The 20,597-nt window shown below is 37.2% G+C and overlaps 3 protein-coding genes across 3 annotated transcripts; 2 read left to right on the top strand and 1 right to left on the bottom strand.

Annotated features, from left to right (window-relative positions):
• LOC120014353 (senescence associated gene 20-like) lies at positions 1-856 on the bottom strand. The gene has a single exon (XM_038866282.1). It carries the CDS (start codon positions 617-619, stop codon positions 278-280), a length of 342 nt encoding a protein of 113 aa, XP_038722210.1. The 5' UTR covers positions 620-856; the 3' UTR covers positions 1-277.
• An 11,703-nt stretch (positions 857-12,559) lies between these two features.
• On the top strand, positions 12,560-14,961 carry LOC120014469 (amino acid transporter AVT6C-like). Its single transcript, XM_038866429.1, has 5 exons — positions 12,560-13,046; positions 13,612-13,764; positions 13,863-14,066; positions 14,165-14,633; positions 14,716-14,961. Exons 1-5 carry the CDS (start codon positions 12,656-12,658, stop codon positions 14,822-14,824), a joined length of 1,326 nt encoding a protein of 441 aa, XP_038722357.1. The 5' UTR covers positions 12,560-12,655; the 3' UTR covers positions 14,825-14,961.
• A 1,729-nt stretch (positions 14,962-16,690) lies between these two features.
• On the top strand, positions 16,691-18,970 carry LOC120014436 (amino acid transporter AVT6C-like). The gene is made up of 5 exons (XM_038866390.1): positions 16,691-17,130; positions 17,519-17,671; positions 17,885-18,088; positions 18,179-18,644; positions 18,741-18,970. Exons 1-5 carry the CDS (start codon positions 16,767-16,769, stop codon positions 18,865-18,867), a joined length of 1,314 nt encoding a protein of 437 aa, XP_038722318.1. The 5' UTR covers positions 16,691-16,766; the 3' UTR covers positions 18,868-18,970.
• Positions 18,971-20,597: the final 1,627 nt, after the last annotated feature.

Raw genomic sequence — 20,597 nt, 5'->3', positions numbered from 1 at the left:
TTCATCATAAAATCTCGCACATCCATTTTTATTGCATAATAAGAGAACCACACGATATTAACAAGAGGACATGACCAGTGGAGCATCCCCATCTCGGCCCAGCCCACACAGACACAACTCTCACAGTGTAAAATAAAACAAACGACACAGCAAACAACCTTTAAAAGCCCACACAAACAAGGCCCTGGGTTCACATTGCAACCAACCAAGACCCGACACGTCAGCCGCCGCTTTATTTATTAGCTAGTGCCGCAGCAGCACCGGATCAGAAGTATCCTTAAATGGCCAGGACAAGACCCGGCACGGACTTCCCGGCCCGACCGGACAGGCTGCTCTCCCAGACGGAGGGGCAATGCGATGGAACAATTTCCGCCACCGAAGGTCGTGGATCGGAGTTCCCAAAACGAGTGACGGTGAGAGAAGTATTGAAGTACTCCCTGACTTGGGTGATTATCCCATCAGCGACAGTCCAGGCGTGGATCCAGGAGATCTTGCCGTCGCGGTCACAGCCCTCGGCGAGGACAGTGGAGCCAAAGGAGGTAATCGAGAACGGGACGAACTCGAAGGATGATTCCTCTTCCTTATCCGACGTCGTACCAGAGCCAGTGAGAAGGCGCATCAAGAACTGGTATGTAGGCGGACCGTGAAACCACCACTCCAAATCGGGGGCTAGGATCTGGTGCACCGTTCGCACGTCTCGAGATCTTATGGCCTCATAAAGGGCTATCACCAACCCTTCGTTCTTTGACTTGGACTCTTCCAGTATTTCCGCCAGTTCTAGAGTACCTGCAAATCCGACCAAAAGATGGAAAGGAACCGAATCGTATTACAAAGAACCAGAGAGGATTGGTGGACATTTGTACCCTGGTAGGGGTGGCTTTATATAGAGAACCCACGCCGGGTTTCTGGATTATTCTGTTATTTTGTCAATAATCAGGGGTAAAAAGGGGATTAAAGATTATTCTGACGTGTCGTTTGGCGTTTTATGTGGGGGCCGGAAACAGGCAGGCAGCGTGTGCGTTTGCGACTTGACTTGGTCAAGCTAACTTTTGTTGACCCCTCGTCCCCACCCTAATTAATTAATCGATAATTGCGTGCCAATTTTGTTTAACCTAATTAATTATTGGATAATTACGTGTTTGTTACTGCCAAATATGGTTTTGGGGTTTCTCCCATTTTACGGTAACTAATTCTTAATTAAGAATAGCTTAAGTACAAATTAAGTTTAAAAAATGTATATTTTTACCATTTAAATTTTGAGTTAAAAAGAAGATAAAAGTAAACCACAAGGTATCTATTGGTATCGATAGATGTTTAGTTTGTTTTGTGTTGGGTCTTTTATTGATAAGATTCGTCTATCCATTGGGTGAAGAAAATTACTACATGATGTGATACTCTGTATTAATTTTTATTAATACAATCAGGTCAAAAAGCCTTTTAAAAAAAGAAGCAAATAAACCCTTTTAAAATAAGAGATTAATTAAGGCACACGTATTGCTTATTGCTTTAGGGGTTTCTCCCATTTTACGATAACTACTTACTTAGCAGTCAAGAATAGTTTACCTACCCTACAATTTGTTTAAAAAATGTATATTTTTACCATTAAAATTTTGAGTTAAAAAGAGAAAGATAGAGAAAGCAAAGAAACCCTTTTAAAGGAAGAGATCAATTAAGGCACACATAATGCTTTAGGTGAATGTGGATTTTGAAAAAGAATGATTGCAACTTTGTAATAAGCGTGCATAGGCTCAAATTTGGCCACTTCCTTGTTGAAAATATTATTGGATGGTGCATTTTTCTGAAGAAAATTATGTTCAAAGTTAGTAACATGTTAGAAAGACAATGCAATTGCAGTTTGACTCTCCAAAATAGTTAAAATTTTCTAATTTAACATTATATTTATAGAGAAATTTGACGATCCAAATATTCGCTGAAGATCTATAATGTGTGAGTTGCATGCGGTTATCTCAATTTTAAAAATGAAATTGGAAAGAGAATTTTGCTACAAATTATTATTATCATGACAACATTGTTTGGAATTCCAATGATAATCATTCAAAAGCATCCCAAGAGTGTCACACATTGTGTGAAAGTTTTTGAGATGATCATAACTGGAAGCTTTATTATTATAATTTTCTTGAAATATCACCGAAAAATAAGTTTTTCATTCGAATCGAATATTGGTTACATATTTACTGAAGTCAACTGATTGTTAACTGAACAATCTCTCATTGGTTAACTAGGATATTTATTATTTTTGTTATTATGAGGTGAAATTATAAAGGTCTAGCATTAATTGTATACTATGGTTTTATTAAAGCGCAGCTAAGGAGCCCTATTTATTTGGCCATAGTGAATTTTCGTTTTCATGATACATTATGTGTTTTTTTTTTTCCTTATTATATAATAAAAATTATTATTTTTTACGTCAGACCCGTATAAGAGAATAAACTCATACCCCATCCCACCCTAGAAATAAAATCCCCATTCAAAAAGTCTCCCATGGTATTAAGATCACAGGTCCCAGTAAAAACAATTGATTTGACAAAACTATGTAGTATTAATTAATTAATATTTTTTTAACCGAGAACGATAACATACAAATTTATTCTTTAGACATCCGATATGAATCTAAAACAAAAGTTTTTCATCTGACAATGGAGTAAGTTGGACAAAGCACAACTTGTGATCACGAGGATATTATTCTATGTAGTAATCAAATTCAGGATATGTTGGGTTAAAATCCAACTCGTGGCCACAAAAACATTATTTTCAGTGGGAATCAAACTCCTAATCTTCCGAATCCATATGGTTTGGACTCATAAAAATTCGTCAGAAGTGATAGATGTCCCAGTAAAAAATATTTCAATCATCTCAATAATGGATGTGTCACTATCTGATTCAATCACAAGATTTTATAGTCCCCTATACTTCCATCAATCAAAGAACAAGATTCACTATTAGCCTTAATTTTCTCAACGAAAGAGTGCTACTGGTCCCCCACTCTTTTGTTGAGAAAGGGCTGGGAAAAGATGGCAGCCATGATGTAATATATTACTGTAGTCTTCAAGTGACTGCTAATTTATACACACCCTAAAATCCAAAAATTGGAAAAATATTCCTAGAAAAGACAGAATAGTTTTGTCTTCTCCACTATGAATGTATAGTATGGATGTGTAATGACATAGGAAAATACCACTTTCATATAGGCTGGGTACAGACCACCTTGATGTGTCTATTTATGATGATCTGTCGTTATCTTCATCATATCCAATGAATTTTCTGTTGTCATTTAAATTTGAACCCCATTTAATTTATATCCATGAAAAACAAAACAGCAAGTCATATCATAATTTCTAAGCATTGATGTCATGTTCATGTATGCTCAATGTTCAAGACTTGACAGTATAATAGGAAGGTAACTGTAACAACTTTACTAACAACTCTTTCTTCGCGTACGACCGATCGAAAGGAGAAGACGACTTGGCATAAAGCAAATTAAGATATAGATCTAGCAGCTGAGAGAGCGGATAGAGGATAGGGAGGCATAAAGCACAGAGACATCTCATATCTCTAAGCTTAGTATGAGGTTCGACTGTTCGAGGGGACTTGGGTAACTCGAACCAAACCAGAGAAAGTTTATAATTAATGCTAAAAATAGAGAAATTAAAAACCAAGATCAATCACACATAAAAGACAAATGATTTTACTTGGTTGGACTCATTTTTAAATTTTATTTGTTTGTTACAAGTTATCACTCAAAAACTCTCTCTGAATACAATGATTTGTGTGCCTAACAACTAGTGGGTATTTATAGGCAAAAGTTTTCCTTACAAAAAGTTCCCAAAATTTTTTTTCCTAAAGAACTTTTACGTTCCCTTCGCATAAAGCACGGAGATGGCTCTCAGCTCAGTATGAGGTTCGAGGGGACTTAAGCAACTCGACCGGAGAAAGTTTGTCGATGCATGAACTGCATAGCTGGTTTAATTAGGGTTTAAAAGCGGAACTAAGCTTCTCAATAACAGAATCGTAAGCTTTTCATTTCATCAATTATGTAAGATTCCGACTGGGAGGCTCTCTGCTTGTCTTTGTTTGTTTGTTAATCCTTTCTGAGGTCAGAAATTCATACTGACAATAAGCAGATCTCTGAATGAATAGTTTAACTATGTTCACAATTTGACATCATTCCAAATCATCCACCCAGAATAGTTAACCTAATAACTCATTACTTACAGGAATCCGGCCGGAACGCATTAATTAAGGTCTAAGCAATTCTAAAATTTATCGTGCTCTCACGATCATCTAAGCAACTGATACCTAAAGGTAAGGAAAAAAGACAAAATTGATGATCATATGACGCAGGAGCTAGCGGCATATATGGAACAATATTCATGTGGTTTTATTCAGCATGCATCATCAAATTAATCAAAGCTTTTTCAGTTTATGGTGATTTAATCATTTACTCGTTTGTTGTTTGTCAATTTTCAAAACCTACCTAGCTACTTCTCCATTTTGTTTGTTGTTTGTCAATTTGTATGACCAATCAAAACCTACTTCTCCATTACACCGTCCATTGGAGATCACTTGACACGCGACCCACATACTTTCTACCCACCGTCCCAATAATGCAATTTACTATACATTTATGTTTTGTATGCTTTGATACAAATTTCTTTTGAGATTTCATTTTACATACTAAAATAATGAACATTTATATCACAGTTTTAGAGCTCACATCATCAAAGTAGCTCAAAACACACAACACACTGACTCAATATTTTCTTAACAAATTAACTACGTGTCTTTAGAACAAATGTTAAATTTAGAAGAAAATTTTAAAAGGCGAAACTATAATAATTTATATCCAAAGATTCAACTTTTTCCTTGTTTCACATCTTAAAATTTAAAATGTCTAGTTTATACCCTAATATTTTAAAAACCAACTCATTTTTATCCCCATCCTCATTTTCTGCTTGTCTGGTCTATCCCGAATTCCCGATCCTCATTTGCAAATAAATTTCACTTCTATTAATTTGCAAGCCAAAACCCAGAAGAAAAGGCCCAATAACCAGGTCCAATACCTGAAACGGACAAGGTGAGCTTTATAGATGGGCTTCCACGCAGCTGCACTAAACCCGTTGGACTCTATCCAACAAAATTTCAAACTCCGAAACAACAGGGGGAAATCGAATAATCGATGGAAGGCACGCAAAAGCCGAAAAAGCACAGGTGCACAACAGATTTCCACTTCAATGTTCAAAGCCGGCACGCCAGTAGACCTGGGCTTTGGCCCACATGAAATCCTTGAGATCACTTACTCTGACCCAGAAGCTGAAAGTCTAGTCCACAAGCTCCTTTCCAAATACCCAAGTCTCTCTTTTTGGATTACTACCATATGGAACTCGGATTTGTTTGTTTGAGTATGGAAGTAATCACATTAGAAGAATTTTACCGTGACCGAGTATGAAGAATCCTTTTTGATACATGGAAGAAATCACAACATAATGGAAGTATTTTCGGTTGGGCCGTATTGTACATGGATTGGAGAATTGATCGTCGGCTTCATCTTTCTGAAAAATCATATCAATATGGACCATGGATGCGGGCGGAGACATCTATTCGATTTCGTGCATCTCATCCATCACAGAAATTCCTACAGATTCGCCAGCATTTCCGTGGATAGACAACCGCTGGCCAGCACTACCGTGGAAAAATTATTTTCCATATTGTTTTCCTCCAAAGCGGAGTTGTTTCGGGAGATAACTGCTCCAAGGGATAAGGCCATTGTAACCAACAAGGAGATTCATTTAACACGAGTAATTGTTAGCAATTGCTGGGTATTGTTCGGTCTTACGTGGTTAATCGAGTGCTTGTTTGATGGTTGATATTTTTGTTTTGTTTGGACTGAATTTGGTCTTTGTTTGTCATTCTTTAGAGAATAGGTGCGTGCTATTAGTAAACAGTTGAATTCACTAAGTATATTTATTTGTCAAGTTTTATCTTCAAACCCTTTAAAAAAAAAGGATAATGCTTGACACACTCAAAAAGTGACCCAAAAGACCCCCATTTAATATGAAGTGTTCAATGTGAAGTGTGTCCCATATATATATATTTTTAATCCATTGTTATTTTAATGTCTTATAAATTTGTGTGACTTTTGAAGGTGATATTTTGAGGTCTCTAGGATTGTCAAAAAAAATTACTACTCAACTACTAGTCTACTACTAAGACTATCCACAGCAGAAACTCTTAACAAAAACTCTAAATTTACAGTAAAATTATACTTTTCATAAATTTACAGTTTCTTAAACAGTATCATCACGCAGCAGACACTCTAAACCATATCCTAAATCATTTAATGACGCAGACGCGGAAGCTAAAACGCTTGAATTCGTTCACGACGAAATCAAGAAACTAGGAATCCACCAAGAACAATTGAGAAAACCTCAAGAAATTTTATTAATAAACTGAATTGTATCAATTACAAACGTTTATGAGACTATTTATAGACTGACAAAACAATCAAACCCTTATTGGACTCCTAATTAAACTAGAATTGGAAAATTGGAAACATAAAACGTGCAGGAAACTTAATTAACTTCATTGGACACCAAAAAGATGCCTTTTTGATGTCCTTCCAATTCCGAACTTTAGGTCTTCAAATTCAGTCCTCGGAAACATATTATAATAAGGAAAGACACGAGGGAATCAAAAGTTATGGACGGTCAAAGTTGGAAACTGAATCTTTAATTCCTAAAAACAGCAACTTCAATTCCGATTTCGATTTGGATTCCTTCGAACATGTTCCAACTTCTCAAGGAACTCTTCCGTGGACCGTTCTATGTCAGTCCCCTCCACTTGAAAAGAACTCGACCCCGAGTTATAATCCGAATAAAGTGGCTCCTCAGCATGATACTCTGACAAATCAGCCACATTAAAAGTGCGCGAAATACGCATATCCTCTGGCAAATTGATCACATAAGCATTGTCATTGATCCGCTTTAGAACTTCATAAGGTCCATACTTCTTAGGTTGTAGCTTGCTATAAGTGCCAACTGGAAATTGCTCCTTGCATAGAAAAACCATCACTTGATCTCCAACATTAAAAATTTTCTGGCGCCTATGTTTGTCGGCAGTAGCCTTATACTTAGCATTTTGAGCCTCCAACTTCTGTTTCACCTCTGCCTGAACTACATTGGCTTGTTCAACCATGTTCTCAGCTCCAACATTCACTCCGAAAATCTTAGGCAAGGGTGCCAAGTCCACAGCTTGTTTTGGCGGCTTCAAATAAACAAGAGCAAAAGACGATCTACCCGTAGCACTATGGACAACATTGTTATAAGCAAACTCAGCTTGAGCTAACATCATATCCCACTGCTTTGGTTTATCACCACATATGCTTCGAATCAGATTGCCCAATGTTCCATTTAAGGACTCTGTCTGCCCATCAGTCTGAGGGTGTGCAGTGCTACTGAATTTCAGAGTCGTATCAAGGCGCTTCCATAAAGTAATCCAAAAGTGACTTAGAAATTTAGAATCACGATCAGAAGTAATAGTATTCGGCACCCCATGTAAGCGAACGACTTCGCGGAAAAATAATCGTGCAATATTGGATGCATCCGCTGTTTTGCGACAAGGAATAAAATACGCCATCTTGGAAAATCTGTCAACCACAACAAAAACAGAATCGACTCCTCTTTGGGTGCGGGGAAGTCCAAGCACAAAATCCATAGACAAATCTTCCCATATAGCACTAGGGACAGGCAAAGGCATATACAAACCTGCATTTTGAGACTGCCCTTTCGATGTTTGGCACACATAGCATCTGCGGACAAAAGCAGTCACATCTCTCTTTAAGTGAGGCCAGAAATATCTCTCCTCTACACTTGCCACGGTCTTGTCTCTACCCAAGTGACCAGCCAAACTTCCACCATGTAGATACCCATTAGAAATGCACAACTGATTGCCACTAAATAGATACCCATTAGAAATATGAAACTCACTAGGATTCTGATTGAGACTACAATTAGCCCAAATTTATGCAAAATCATCATCATTCTCATATAGATCCTTCAATAATTCGAACCCAATTACTTCTTGCTGCATAGTGACAAGTAAATTAGCCCTACGGCTCAATGCATCAGCGACCATGTTTAAAACACCAGATTTGTGCTTTATAACAAAGGGAAATTTCTGCAAAAAAGTGCTCCAGCGTGCATGCATCTTATTCAAATGCTTTTGGCTATTAATAAATTTCAGTGCTTGATGATCAGTATACAAAATAAATTCCTTTTGAACCAGATAATGCTCCCAATTTTTCAATGCCCTCACCACAGTATAACATTCTTGATCATAGGTACTCCACTTCTGCCTGGCATCACTTAACTTTTTACTAAAAAACACAACTGGCAGCTTCTCTTGTGACAAAACAGCTCCAACTCCTACGCCACTAGCATCACATTCAACTTCAAATAATTTTTCAAAATCTGGTAGAGCTAGAACTGGTGCTGAACATAAGCGCTCTTTAATTAATGCAAAAGCTTGTTCGGCCTCCTTACCCCAATTGAATTTTCCTTTCTTCAAACACTCGGTTATTGGGGCCGCAATGCTACTAAATCCGCGAATGAAACGACGATAGAATGTTGCCAAACCATGAAAACTCCTCGCATCACCCACTGTCTTCGGTGTTGGCCAATCGCGAATTGCCTTAACTTTCTCCTCATCCACATGAATACCATTGTGACTCACAATGTAACCCAAAAATATCAAACTCTCTATAAGAAAACTGCACTTTTTTAACTGAATATACAACTTATTTTCTTGCAAGGCCGTTAAGATTTCTCGAAGATGCGAAAGATGCTCCTCCTCAGTACGACTATAAATCAGAATATCATCGAAATAAACAACCATAAATCTGCCAATAAAAGGGCGTAATACTTGATTCATGAGCCTCATAAAAGTACTAGGGGCATTAGACAAACCAAATGGCATAACCAACTACTCAAATAATCCATCTTTTGTCTTAAAAGCAGTTTTCCATTCATCTCCTGGCCTTATACGAATCTGGTGGTAACCACTCTTCAAATCTATCTTCGAAAATAATTTTGAACCAGATAGCATGTCTAACATATCATCAAGGCGTAGAATAGGAAACCTATACCTGACTGTAATTTTGTTGATGGCGCGACTGTCTACACACATCCGCCAACTTCCATCTTTCTTTGGCGTCAATAACGCAGGTACAACACATGGACTCATACTCTCTCGGATGAACCCTTTTTTTAGCAACTCTTCTACCTTCTCTCGTAAAATATCATTCTCTTTCGGACTCATGCGATAATGTGGCAGATTTGATAAACTCGCACCTGGCATCAAATCAATATGGTGCTGAATATTTCGCATAGGCGGCAGCTCATTGGGTATCTCATCCGCCACCAGTTCACTGAAATATGCCAATATAGACTGAACTTTGTTCGGCAGCTTCTGCATCAAATCTTGTTCGTCTCCAATAACTAAAGATTGAACTACCAGAGCATGACATTCTCCAGATGCTTTCATGTCAGCCTCGAATGTTTGCTCGGAATCTGCGAAAATCACTAAAGCCTTCCCCTATACTTTAGAAGTGTTAGGTTTTTTTTGTCGAGGAACCATGACTATCTTCTTTTCCTTCAATATGAATGCATAAATATTATCTCGACCTTTATAGTTAACATCAACATCATACTGCCAAGGTCTGCCAAGAAGAACATGACTAGCATCCATATCAACCACATCGCAAACTACTTCATCCCGGTAAAATTTACCAATAGAAATAGGTATTCTGCATATCTCGGTCACCTGTAGTTTCAGACCTTTTTGAATCCATCCTATCGCATAGGGCGTCGGATGCTTTTCTGTACGTAACCCTAGGTGATCCACCAGTCTCTTCGTCACAAAATTCTCACAACTGCCATTGTCAACAATAAGCTCGGAAACATTATTATCAACACTGCTAAAACTCATAAATATTTTCCTTCGTTGAGACTCCTCCAGTCTCGGTGCATACATCACACGTTTCACCACACATTTCACCACACAGTTCACTAAAGGCCCTTCTTCCTCAGGTACATCGTCAGCATCCTCAATATAGTCTCCATCAAAGACATCATCACACTCACCATCAAAACCATCATACTGATCGTCCATTTGTCCCACCATATTAACTGGTCGACGTTCTGGACACTCATTAGAACGGTGACCAGGTTTATTGCACCTAAAACACTTATTACCAGTAGGACGAGTATATGGATTATTAGAATTGTTACCTCTGCCCCCTTGGGCTGGACGTGCTTGATTTTGCATCTGATTGGCCACGGGTTGTTTCAGTCCTGCACTACCACTGCCCCTTCCTTCTGACTGTTGGTATGCAGGTTTAGATTGAAACTGGTTACCCATCTGTGGTGATTTTCCTCTACTAGCAGCAACACTAGAGGATTCAGATTCATTCTGTCTTTGATATGCAGGTCTACTAGGTGTTCTCTCTTTAGCTTCAACCTTCAAAGCCAAGTTATATGCTTCAGTCACTGTCCAAATCGTTTGCAACCCAATTTTGTCCCGAATTGATGGTCTTAATCCACCCAAATATCGTGATACCTGAACATGTTCAGACTCGTTCAAGTTGTTACGCATCTTCAGCCGTTGCCACTCAGACGTATAGTCACAAACAGTTCGATTTCCTTGACTGCAATTCTGATATAGTTGAAATAAATACTGCAAATAATCAACAGGTAAAAATTGAGTGCGAATGAGCTGCTCCATCCGCCTCCATGTACGGATTGGCTGTTTAAATTGTCGTCTTCTGGTTGTTTGCAATTCATCCCACCAAACAGCAGCCCCGTTCTTCAAACGGTATGCTACCATCTTAACTCGTCTGTGTTCTTCGATTTTAGTCATATCAAAGAATCGTGATACTTCTGAAAGCCAATCAAGTACCCCTTCAATCGATAAATTTCCATCAAAAGGTGGGATATCCGCACGAAGCTTAAATCCTCCGGGAACCTGATTGTAATTCGGACCATCATCACCATACACATCATCCGCGGCTTCTTCAACATCAGAATCATCCTCCATGAGGTCGTGATGTGCTGGTTGCAACATCTGTCTACCACAGTTCGCCTGTTGATTCCGTCGATTGACAGCTGCTCGGCCATCAGGGAGATCTTGTGCCACATCACGAGCATCTGCCCTTGCTGCCTGTTGATTCTAGCCAGTGTTGACTCGCAATTCGCCAAGCATACGCAGAACTTCGGCCATCTGCTGCCTTTGTTGGTCCATCTGCTGCCTTTGTTGGGCCATCTGTTCTGTCATCTGTTGCCTATGCTCATCAAGCGCAGTCCATAGATCACCTATCCCTTGACTAGCATCGTTGGGATTTCGATTCCGTTCTGTGTTAGACATATCCGACAGGAAAACACCTGCTCCGATACCACCTGACGCAGACGCGGAAGCTAAAACGCTTGAATTCGTTCACGACGAAATCAAGAAACTTGGAATCCACCAAGAACAATTGAGAAAACCTCAAGAAATTTTATTAATAAACTGAATTGTATCAATTAAAAACGTTTATGAGACTATTTATAGACTGACAAAACAATCAAACCCTTATTGGACTCCTAATTAAACTAGAATTGGAAAATTGGAAACATAAAACGTGCAGAAAACTTAATTAACTTCATTGGACACCAAAACGATGCCTTTTTGATCTCCTTCCAATTCCAAACTTTAGGTCTTCAAAATCAGTCCTCAGAAACATATTATAATAAGGAAACACACGAGGGAATCAAAAGTTATGGACAGTCAAAGTTGGAAACTGAATCTTTAATTCCCAAAAACAGCAACTTCAATTCCGATTTCGATTTGGATTCCTTCGAACATGTTCCAACTTCTCAAGGAACTCTTCCATGGACCGTTCTACGTCATTTAAATATTCTTTTATACAATCAATTTTATTATTTAAAATCAATTCTTTTTTTAGCTATCATAACAAAAAATCTATCACATTTTGATAATAAATCAATTAACATTGATATTTTAATTTTATATATCATACTTTTATTTCTCAAATTATTTTATTTATGATATACTACTTCATCGATATTTAATAGTGGTTAATGAATTTAATATGTAATTGGTTGAAAACATTAAATAAGCAATGTATAAAAAAATTAATAGTGTGTGCTGCAAAAGCTTGAAATTTTAAAAGAATAAAAAATATTTTATTAGGACATTCTTGACGGACAAGGATATCCAGTGCAGGACTAGTTATTGTGTGGTCTATGTGGGCCCTTGAAATATTTTAATGAAAACAATTCACATGAGTTTGCTACAGTTGAACGTAAGATGTGCCGTTGAACTGTAGCAAACAATGGATTTACAGTTTCATTTGAAGTTTTAATGTGGGGTTCTTTTGCGCAAAATGATGACAATGAAACTCTAAATGTCCAGTCCAGTTTCAGTATACAGTCATTATTAATGTGGATAGCCTAAAAGCTCTAATGGAAAAGAAAAACTTAAAACCCCTTTCCACCAACAACACTGATTGGTGGCTTGAATATTTCAACATTTGGGTTTGAAGCGTTTGACTTTCGAAAATCCAAAGGTACCAGCCTACAAGGGGATGAGAGAAGAAGAAAACAAGGCCGATTTAGTTGCTCCACTCGTATCTTCCGATCTCCAATCTTTGGAAGATGATGGTATCAAAGGCAGATCAGCTTCGGTCCACAGCGCCGTGTTCAACATATCGACGACTATGATCGGAGCCGGAATCATGTCGATTCCGGCGACTATGAAGGTTCTAGGAGTCATCCCAGGATTTGCTCTGATAGTCATCGTCGCGTACTTCGTGGAGGCGACGGCGGAGTTCATGTTGAAGTATACAGAAATCGGAAAGTGCACGACCTACGCAGGCCTAATGGACGAGTCGTTTGGAAAATTAGGAGCTGTTGCTGTGCAAGTTTGTGCCATCGTCACCCAATTCGGCTGCCTTATCGTTTATTTGATTATTATTGGTAAGTCGAGCATCCATTTACTTAATTATGTTATGTCATATTCTCATTTTCTTTTCTTTTCTCTCTTTGTTTATTTGTCTCTTGTTGAAATTAAAAGCTTATCTCATTCTTATCCATAAATGGGTTAGTTGGGATGTCAGTTTTGTCGAAAAGATGGCGACCTTTCATGAATTGACACAATATGTCCTAGCATGGACCAAAACGTACGTGTCATGTTTAGGCCCATTCAGTGGGTAAACACATTACAGTCCTAAATCACCCCAAAATGATTATTACTTTGACACAGAAACTGACATTTTCTTAGGAAAATGTTAATGATTCCATTATTTTTGTTGGAGTATCTCAAATGTTGAGATGGAGACATATGATATTCCGTGTGAAATCATGTGCATTTATCTCAATATTGGAGATAATTGAGACAAAATATACTACACATTCCTATTCGATTGTGCGATGGACTACACGAGCAAAAATTTCCACACACGACAATATCGATGAGGAATTAATCTATGCATGTAGACATGCTTGACATGGTTTTTATATGTATTTGTGTACATTTTTTAAGGGGATGTGCTGTGTGGAAATCAATCTGGAGAAACCTTACACTTGGGAGTACTCCAAGAATGGTTTGGGAATCAATGGTGGACCTCACGGCCTTTTGCACTAATCTTCATAGTCTTGTTCATCATCCTCCCATTGGTCTTGTTAAAGCATGTAGGTCAGTACTGTCTCTCTATTATGAGCAATTAGTTGGTTTTTTTTTTTTTTTTTTCCTTCATACTTTTGAATTGTGAACTCTGTTTTTGGCATTGACAGATTCACTTAGGTACTCCTCGGCATTATCAATTCTACTAGCAGTGATGTTTGTTTGCATAAGCTTAGGTATGGCGATTTCTTCAATGTTGCAAGGTAAAACTCACAAAATCAGACTATTTCCAGACTTTGGGAGCCAACATTCCATCCTTGCTTACTTCACAACCATTCCAATCTTTGTCACTGGTTTGGGATTCCATGTCAATGGTACGATATCAGTCATATATATATATACTCCTATTTATAAAAATTTTCTATACAAACAAGGAATTTGATTAAAATCATTAGTTACTCTGCATTTGCAGTGCATCTAATTAGGGCAGGACTTGGTAAACCTACCCATATGAGCTCAGCCGTTCGAATTGCTCTCCTAATATGTGTGTTGATATATTTTGCAATTGGGTTTTCTGGGTACCTTTTGTTCGGAGATTCAATCATGGCTGACATACTTGTCAACTTTGATCAAAACAACGATTCCAAGATCGCTGGAATCCTAAACGACGTCGTTCGATTAAGCTATGCAATCCATCTTGTGCTTGTGTTTCCTGTTATCAACTTCACACTGAGAGCAAATATAGATGAATTGGTGTTCTCAAGAAGGACTGCTAGTCTGGGCGGAGAAAATACCAGATTTGTGTTCTTGACTTGTGTTCTGCTTGTTCTAAGTTACTTGATGGCAGTAATTATACCAAATATTTGGTATTTCTTTCAATTTATTGGATCAACAACTATTGTCTGCACCTCATTCATTTTTCCAGCAGCAATTGTGCTCAGGTAAAATTTATTATTTTATGAAATTATTCATTATTGTTTTTGATTTGTTATGTTAACTTTTATGTTTGAATATTATTTACAGGGATGTGCATGGTATTTCATCAACTAAGGACATGGTCATGGGAATAATGGTTATTGTGTTGGCGGTAGGGACTAGTTCGCTTGCCATATATACCAATTCGAACAGTTGAGGTGGTATTAAATGATGGTTATTTATATATTTGCTTCTTCTTTATGTGAAGTAATTTAGTCAAATTTGTAAGCAATTATTTATTTTTTTCATTGAAGCAATTTTTTTCTTAAATATCTAACTTTTTAGTTTGGGCTCTATATAAAGTTCCGTTATTAAAAATGTATTTAATCAAGTATTTTCAAATGCTAACTCATAAACATTATAAAATGAATTGATTTATAAGTAGGACTTATAAGCTATTAGGTGTTTGATAGTGTTGATTAAACATATAAAAACCTCTTTCTAGAAAAATTTGCAAACGACAAAAAATAATATCTTTCCTAATTCAGGGACCATTGTCAGATATACTTATTCTACGTTATTTTCTTGTGATTTTTTTTTATCTATGGCAAGTTGGCAACCATGATAGGTTTGCATAAAATATTATCTGGATAATAGTGAAATTAATGATATTTGAGAGGGTGGGTGGTAATAAATATTAAGTTTTATGGGGGGCTTAAAGCAAAATGCATTATTTTATTGGAGAAAAAGTTATAAAAATTGCTATATGAATTGACTAGAAGCATGCTCTGGCGGAATTAAGAATTGATGCTAAGGTATTGAAATAATATTATTTTTAAACATTCTAATTTAATGTTTGGTTTCATAAATAACTCAAAAGGTTAGCATAAATACATATTAAAATTGATTAACATTAATCAAAGAACATGTAAGATGAAATAATATATATGAATGTATAGTTAGAACACGTAAATATTGTTATGTATTGTTGTTTATATATAAAAACATATACATACACTTACTAAAAATACACATAATAATATATATACACATAAAAAGATACACATAAAAAATCTATACAAACATATATGTGTATATGTAGTGATGTAGTAATATATATATTATGTATATACTATATATGTGTAGCGTGTATATATATAGTATTATAAATGTACAAAAATTGAGGGCCCCTGGAAGCATGTAATCATCAATGTCATTTATTTCATTTGGTAGAGATTATTTAGTAAAGGCCTTTCTTTATTGATCACCAATCATGAAATCATACGTGGCAAAGCAGATATGGGGGCAACACACAGATCCATTCTTTTCGGACAAACAAAAAGAAAATAACAAAGCACATCGATCAATAATGTAGGTCCAGTTGTGTATGCAACGGCGATTTTATACAAATATGGAGGTGTACTCCTGAATCCTGATACAGTACAACTCCTCCACGCAATGCTAACTAGATATCTCCTACTTTTCACGTGTAATAGATATTGATGAGGTGTAAAATTGGACTGACCTATTGACTGTTCGGTTTTGCAATGCGTCTTAATTGATCATATTAGGGAAGAGGAAGTTGTTATTCTGTCTTAGAATGATTTACTTGAGTGGAAGTATCAGTTTATATGTATTTCGAAGTAGGGATATCTCTTGATTGCGGTGAGAATTTTAGGGTAAATCTCTTAAAGATCTTAGGTGGATCTTCTTAAAATCTTCGTAGATTTTCTTGAGATCTCTTTCCTGATCGATGATGGGTGCTTCTAGTAACCCCGAACCCGAGCTATTCTCATCACCTGGTCCTCTAGTTTGATTAAGCAAACAAAAATTACCATTTCATGTTTCAACATCGCTTTCAAGTCCATGGGCCTCTGGTTCCCACCCACACTCGCTTTTGCGTCCACATTCATTGTTGCCCACAACTATGTCATTCTCCACCCCATCCTGTCACTCTGACTACACCTAACCATTTCTGACCTCTGCTTTTTCTTTTCTATTCGATCAATTTTGTCATTTGGTCATTCCACAAGTTAATCATGCCCACCAAACTTTTTTTTTTTAATATATATAAATACGCATTAAAATGTGTTATTATGCGCAACAAGACAACAGCATTTACAAATAACAAACATTTACATACCCTCTAGTCGGAATCCATGTCGCCGGCCGCCGGACCACGTTCTCCGCTCCTTCCGGACTTTCCGGGGAAGCAAGTGAAGCGAGCATCGGTATCTGGTGCCGTATTCAATGTGTCAACAAGCATAATTGGAGCAGGGATTATGTCAATACCTGCAACAATGAAGGTGCTTGGTGTGATTCCAGCTTTTGTGTTGATTGTGGGCATTGGTTGGTTAGCAGAGATTTCAGTGGAGTTTCTTATGAGGTTTACACATGCTGGCGATTCAAGAACTTATGCTGGTCTGATGATGGAGTCATTTGGGAAGGCAGGGTCAGTGCTTGTACAGATTTGTGTCATGATCACCAATTTTGGGTGTTTGATCATTTATTTGATCATTATTGGTAAGTTGATCCATTTTTTGAACTAAAAACTGTGCTTTCCTTGTGGGTTTGGTTAGAAATCCTTGATTGAACTCCTGGAAATTTTCTTGCTTGATTCTTTGATAGTGGGTAGTATTAGTTTTGGGATTTGATTTGTGGGTCTCTACTTGTTTTTGGTTCTGCTTGTATGATCCAAAACTATTTTGTTTTCTTAGTGTATTTCTGGTTTCAGAACATCCCCTGTTTGTACTTTATTACCTGAAAATGTTTACTTTTAGCTTTACACATGGAACTAATGTTAGTCGTTTAAGTGTATGGTGAATACTCTGTTTCCCCTGCTAACTAAAAAAGCAACATAAAGTGTTTGTTCTCTGATATTTATGGACTATATTTTTTTTTTCTCCATCAGGAGATGTTCTCTCAGGAAATCAACCTGAAGGATCTCAACACCTTGGTGTTTTGCAAGAATGGTTTGGCCCTCACTGGTGGAATACGCGACCTGTTGCACTCCTTTTCATTGTCATCTTCATTATGCTCCCATTAGTCTTGTTCAGACGCGTAGGTCCGTGACTTTCTGATCCCAGTTCTCATTTTGTGTTGCAACATTTATTATTCTCAACGTTCATTCAATTGGAAACGGGGTTTAATCGATGACAAATTGTGTTGACATTCAAAAGATAAATTCGAGGAGGTAGTGGCAGGACTAATTGTGCTTGTGAGAGTTTTGGTCACTTCTGTTTGCTGTGTAAACTCATACTGGTTTGTGTGTTTGCAGAATCATTGAGATTCAGTTCAGCAATATCGGTTTTCCTGGCCGTGGTGTTTGTTGGTATATGTTCGGTGATGGCAATCTCTGCACTCTTTGAAGGGGAAACAAAGACTCCCCGACTACTACCTCAATTAAACGGCAGTGCCTCCTTCTTTGATCTCTTCACTGCTGTCCCAGTCATTGTGACAGCTTTTACATTTCATTTCAATGGTAAGCTCAGATTTGCTGAATACAATTTAATTGCATACTGAGATGGGTTTTACAAATTTTCTTACAAATGCCCTTTCAATATGTATGCAGTTCATGCAATTGGTTTAGAGCTCAGCAAGCCTTCTGATATGACAACAGCAGTCAGAATTTCAGTTCTACTTTGCGCGGCTATCTACTTCTCCGTCGGTGTTTTCGGGTACCTTTTGTTTGGGGATTCGATCATGTCCGATATACTCGTTAATTTCGACAGAAGTGCTGGTACAACAAGCGGTGCATTACTCAATGACCTTGTTAGATTAAGCTATGCACTTCACCTGGTGTTGGTGTTTCCTCTGCTGAACTTCTCTTTGAGAGCAAATATAGATGAACTAATTTTCCCTAAGAAACCCCATTTGGATACAGACGATAAGAGATTTGTTTCCCTCACCCTCATCCTTCTAGTCATCTCTTACATAGCAGCAATCGCAATCCCGAATATTTGGTACTTCTTCCAGTTCATGGGATCAACCTCTGCAGTCTCTCTCGCCTTCATTTTTCCTGGCGCTATAGTTCTGAGGTACACAACTGTTTCATTCCAGATACATTAAATATGAATGCATAACATGTTCTGTTCTGATCAGCTAATATTAAACTGTCCTAATGTTAATGGCAGGGATATTCATGGCATATCGACAGTGAAGGACAGAATTACAGGAGCAGTAATGATAATTCTAGCTCTAGGGACGAGCATAATTGCGATCTCCACCAATCTATATAGTCTCTTCACAAACAAGTCATAATATTGTCAGATTTTTCTATGATTCTCCCATTTTTTGTACTTCATATTTGTATTATCTTTCGAGCATAAAAAGCTAGGTGATGTGAGATTGCGAACCACTAAAATTATAATGATCCCAAACTCAAAGTACATTCACAAATGCACGAATTAATGATAACATAACTTAGTAAATGTGAATGTAGTATTCACGAGGATTAGATATTAGTTTACTCTAAGTTCAAAATTTGTTGGAATTATCACAGAAATAAAAGACAAGATTGTTTATGATTGTAAATTTTGAAATTTAATAGGGCAAAATTATAAGAGAGATCCTGAGAAAATTGTCAAGAGCAAATCAAAGAGTTGTAGGAAAAATCAAATCGGTCGAGTATTAACCTATTAGCTTTCCAATTTCACCATCTAAATATTTTAATTGTTAATTATCAATTCCTTCATTTATATCAAAGGCCAAGTACTCATGGCTTCTAACTTCTTACGTCTATTCTTAATTTGTAACTATCCATAACGTCTAAACTAATTTAACAAACAAGAACACAATTAGATCTATGTGAACTTATATAAAGATCACATGAATCCTAACATATGACGTCTATATTTAGGCAATCATAGTATTAAAATTGTAAGAAGCTATTCCTAATTCGAGCAGGACATCTACTACGAATTATATCAGAACAATCAAACGAAGATAGTAGCAAGCACCACAGTTCAATTATCAATTAACATAGCAATCAACACTTGATATAGAATAAAAAAATCAATAATTAATCAAACCAATTCACAATCAAAGAGACTACACATCATCCCCTAATAAAATGTTTAGTTCATTTGGGAGCTCTGAAATTTTGTAGAATTTATAATTTACATTTAATGGTGGAGAAAAAGTTAGATAAGTTCTAAAAATAGAAAACAAAAATGTTGTTTGATGTGACACATCTTTCAAACCATTGGATTCAAATTGTATACTCTATAATTTTAAACGAATTACGGAGTCCCCAGATCATCTTTAATGTGTTTAAGAAAGTCTTGTTTTTATTTCCAAAGAACGGGGCCCTTCTTTCTTCTCCTTTTGGATTTATGGGCTTTCTAAACCGTTCCGACCTAGGAAGCACCGACTTGGATGTGGGGACACGGAAAGAGGGTGCGCGGATGCGAGGATTCGTAAAACCTCAAAGAATCTTGTATTTGAGTGCGGGGGACTCGGCAAATAAAAAATATGTATATATTTTGTTTATACATGTAGTAGTTGTGGTTTAACCAATAAAAGAATGGGCTTAATGAAACAAATAGATATCTATAAGATATAAGCCCAATAACATAGAAGAATAAAGCCCAATGCAAAGCCCAATCCTTCAAGAAGAAGACCCAAGCTCACATTAGGGCTAGACAAAAGAAGTCTCTGGAAGAGAATGACAACACGAAGGCTTCTTCCTTGAACAAAGGAAGTTGTCGATCTAGACTAGTCGACCCAGATAAGCTCCTTTCTAGAGAAGTCGATGCAGATAAGCCAAACCAATGAAGTCGAAGGAGCAAGCAAAGAAGGCAAACCAGAGAAATCCAAGTCGAAGCAGAGAAGGCCAACCAGAGGACTCGAAGTCGTAGCAGTCGTAGCAGATAAGGATTCGAAGTCGAAGCAAAGAAGGCACGACGAGGGCAAACCAGAGAAGACGAAGGCACGACGAGTCGATTCTGAGGTTCGAGTTCTATTTTTAGGTTAGGGCTTCTTTCGTCTGA

Source organism: Tripterygium wilfordii, chromosome 14, assembly GCF_013401445.1.
Source record: "Tripterygium wilfordii isolate XIE 37 chromosome 14, ASM1340144v1, whole genome shotgun sequence".
Classification (NCBI taxonomy): domain Eukaryota; kingdom Viridiplantae; phylum Streptophyta; class Magnoliopsida; order Celastrales; family Celastraceae; genus Tripterygium; species Tripterygium wilfordii.
This window is presented reverse-complemented; position numbering and strand designations above follow the sequence as displayed.

Coding starts and splice junctions, on each gene's coding strand:
- LOC120014353 (XM_038866282.1), bottom strand. CDS start 619: ATGCGCCTTCTCACTGGCTCTGGTACGACGTCGGATAAGGAAGAGGAA.
- LOC120014436 (XM_038866390.1), top strand. CDS start 16,767: ATGTCGCCGGCCGCCGGACCACGTTCTCCGCTCCTTCCGGACTTTCCG. Junction 17,131..17,518: donor CATTTATTTGATCATTATTG/GTAAGTTGATCC, acceptor TTTCTCCATCAG/GAGATGTTCTCTCAGGAAAT. Junction 18,645..18,740: donor CCTGGCGCTATAGTTCTGAG/GTACACAACTGT, acceptor TGTTAATGGCAG/GGATATTCATGGCATATCGA.
- LOC120014469 (XM_038866429.1), top strand. CDS start 12,656: ATGAGAGAAGAAGAAAACAAGGCCGATTTAGTTGCTCCACTCGTATCT. Junction 13,765..13,862: donor GGTCTTGTTAAAGCATGTAG/GTCAGTACTGTC, acceptor TGGCATTGACAG/ATTCACTTAGGTACTCCTCG. Junction 14,634..14,715: donor CCAGCAGCAATTGTGCTCAG/GTAAAATTTATT, acceptor TATTATTTACAG/GGATGTGCATGGTATTTCAT.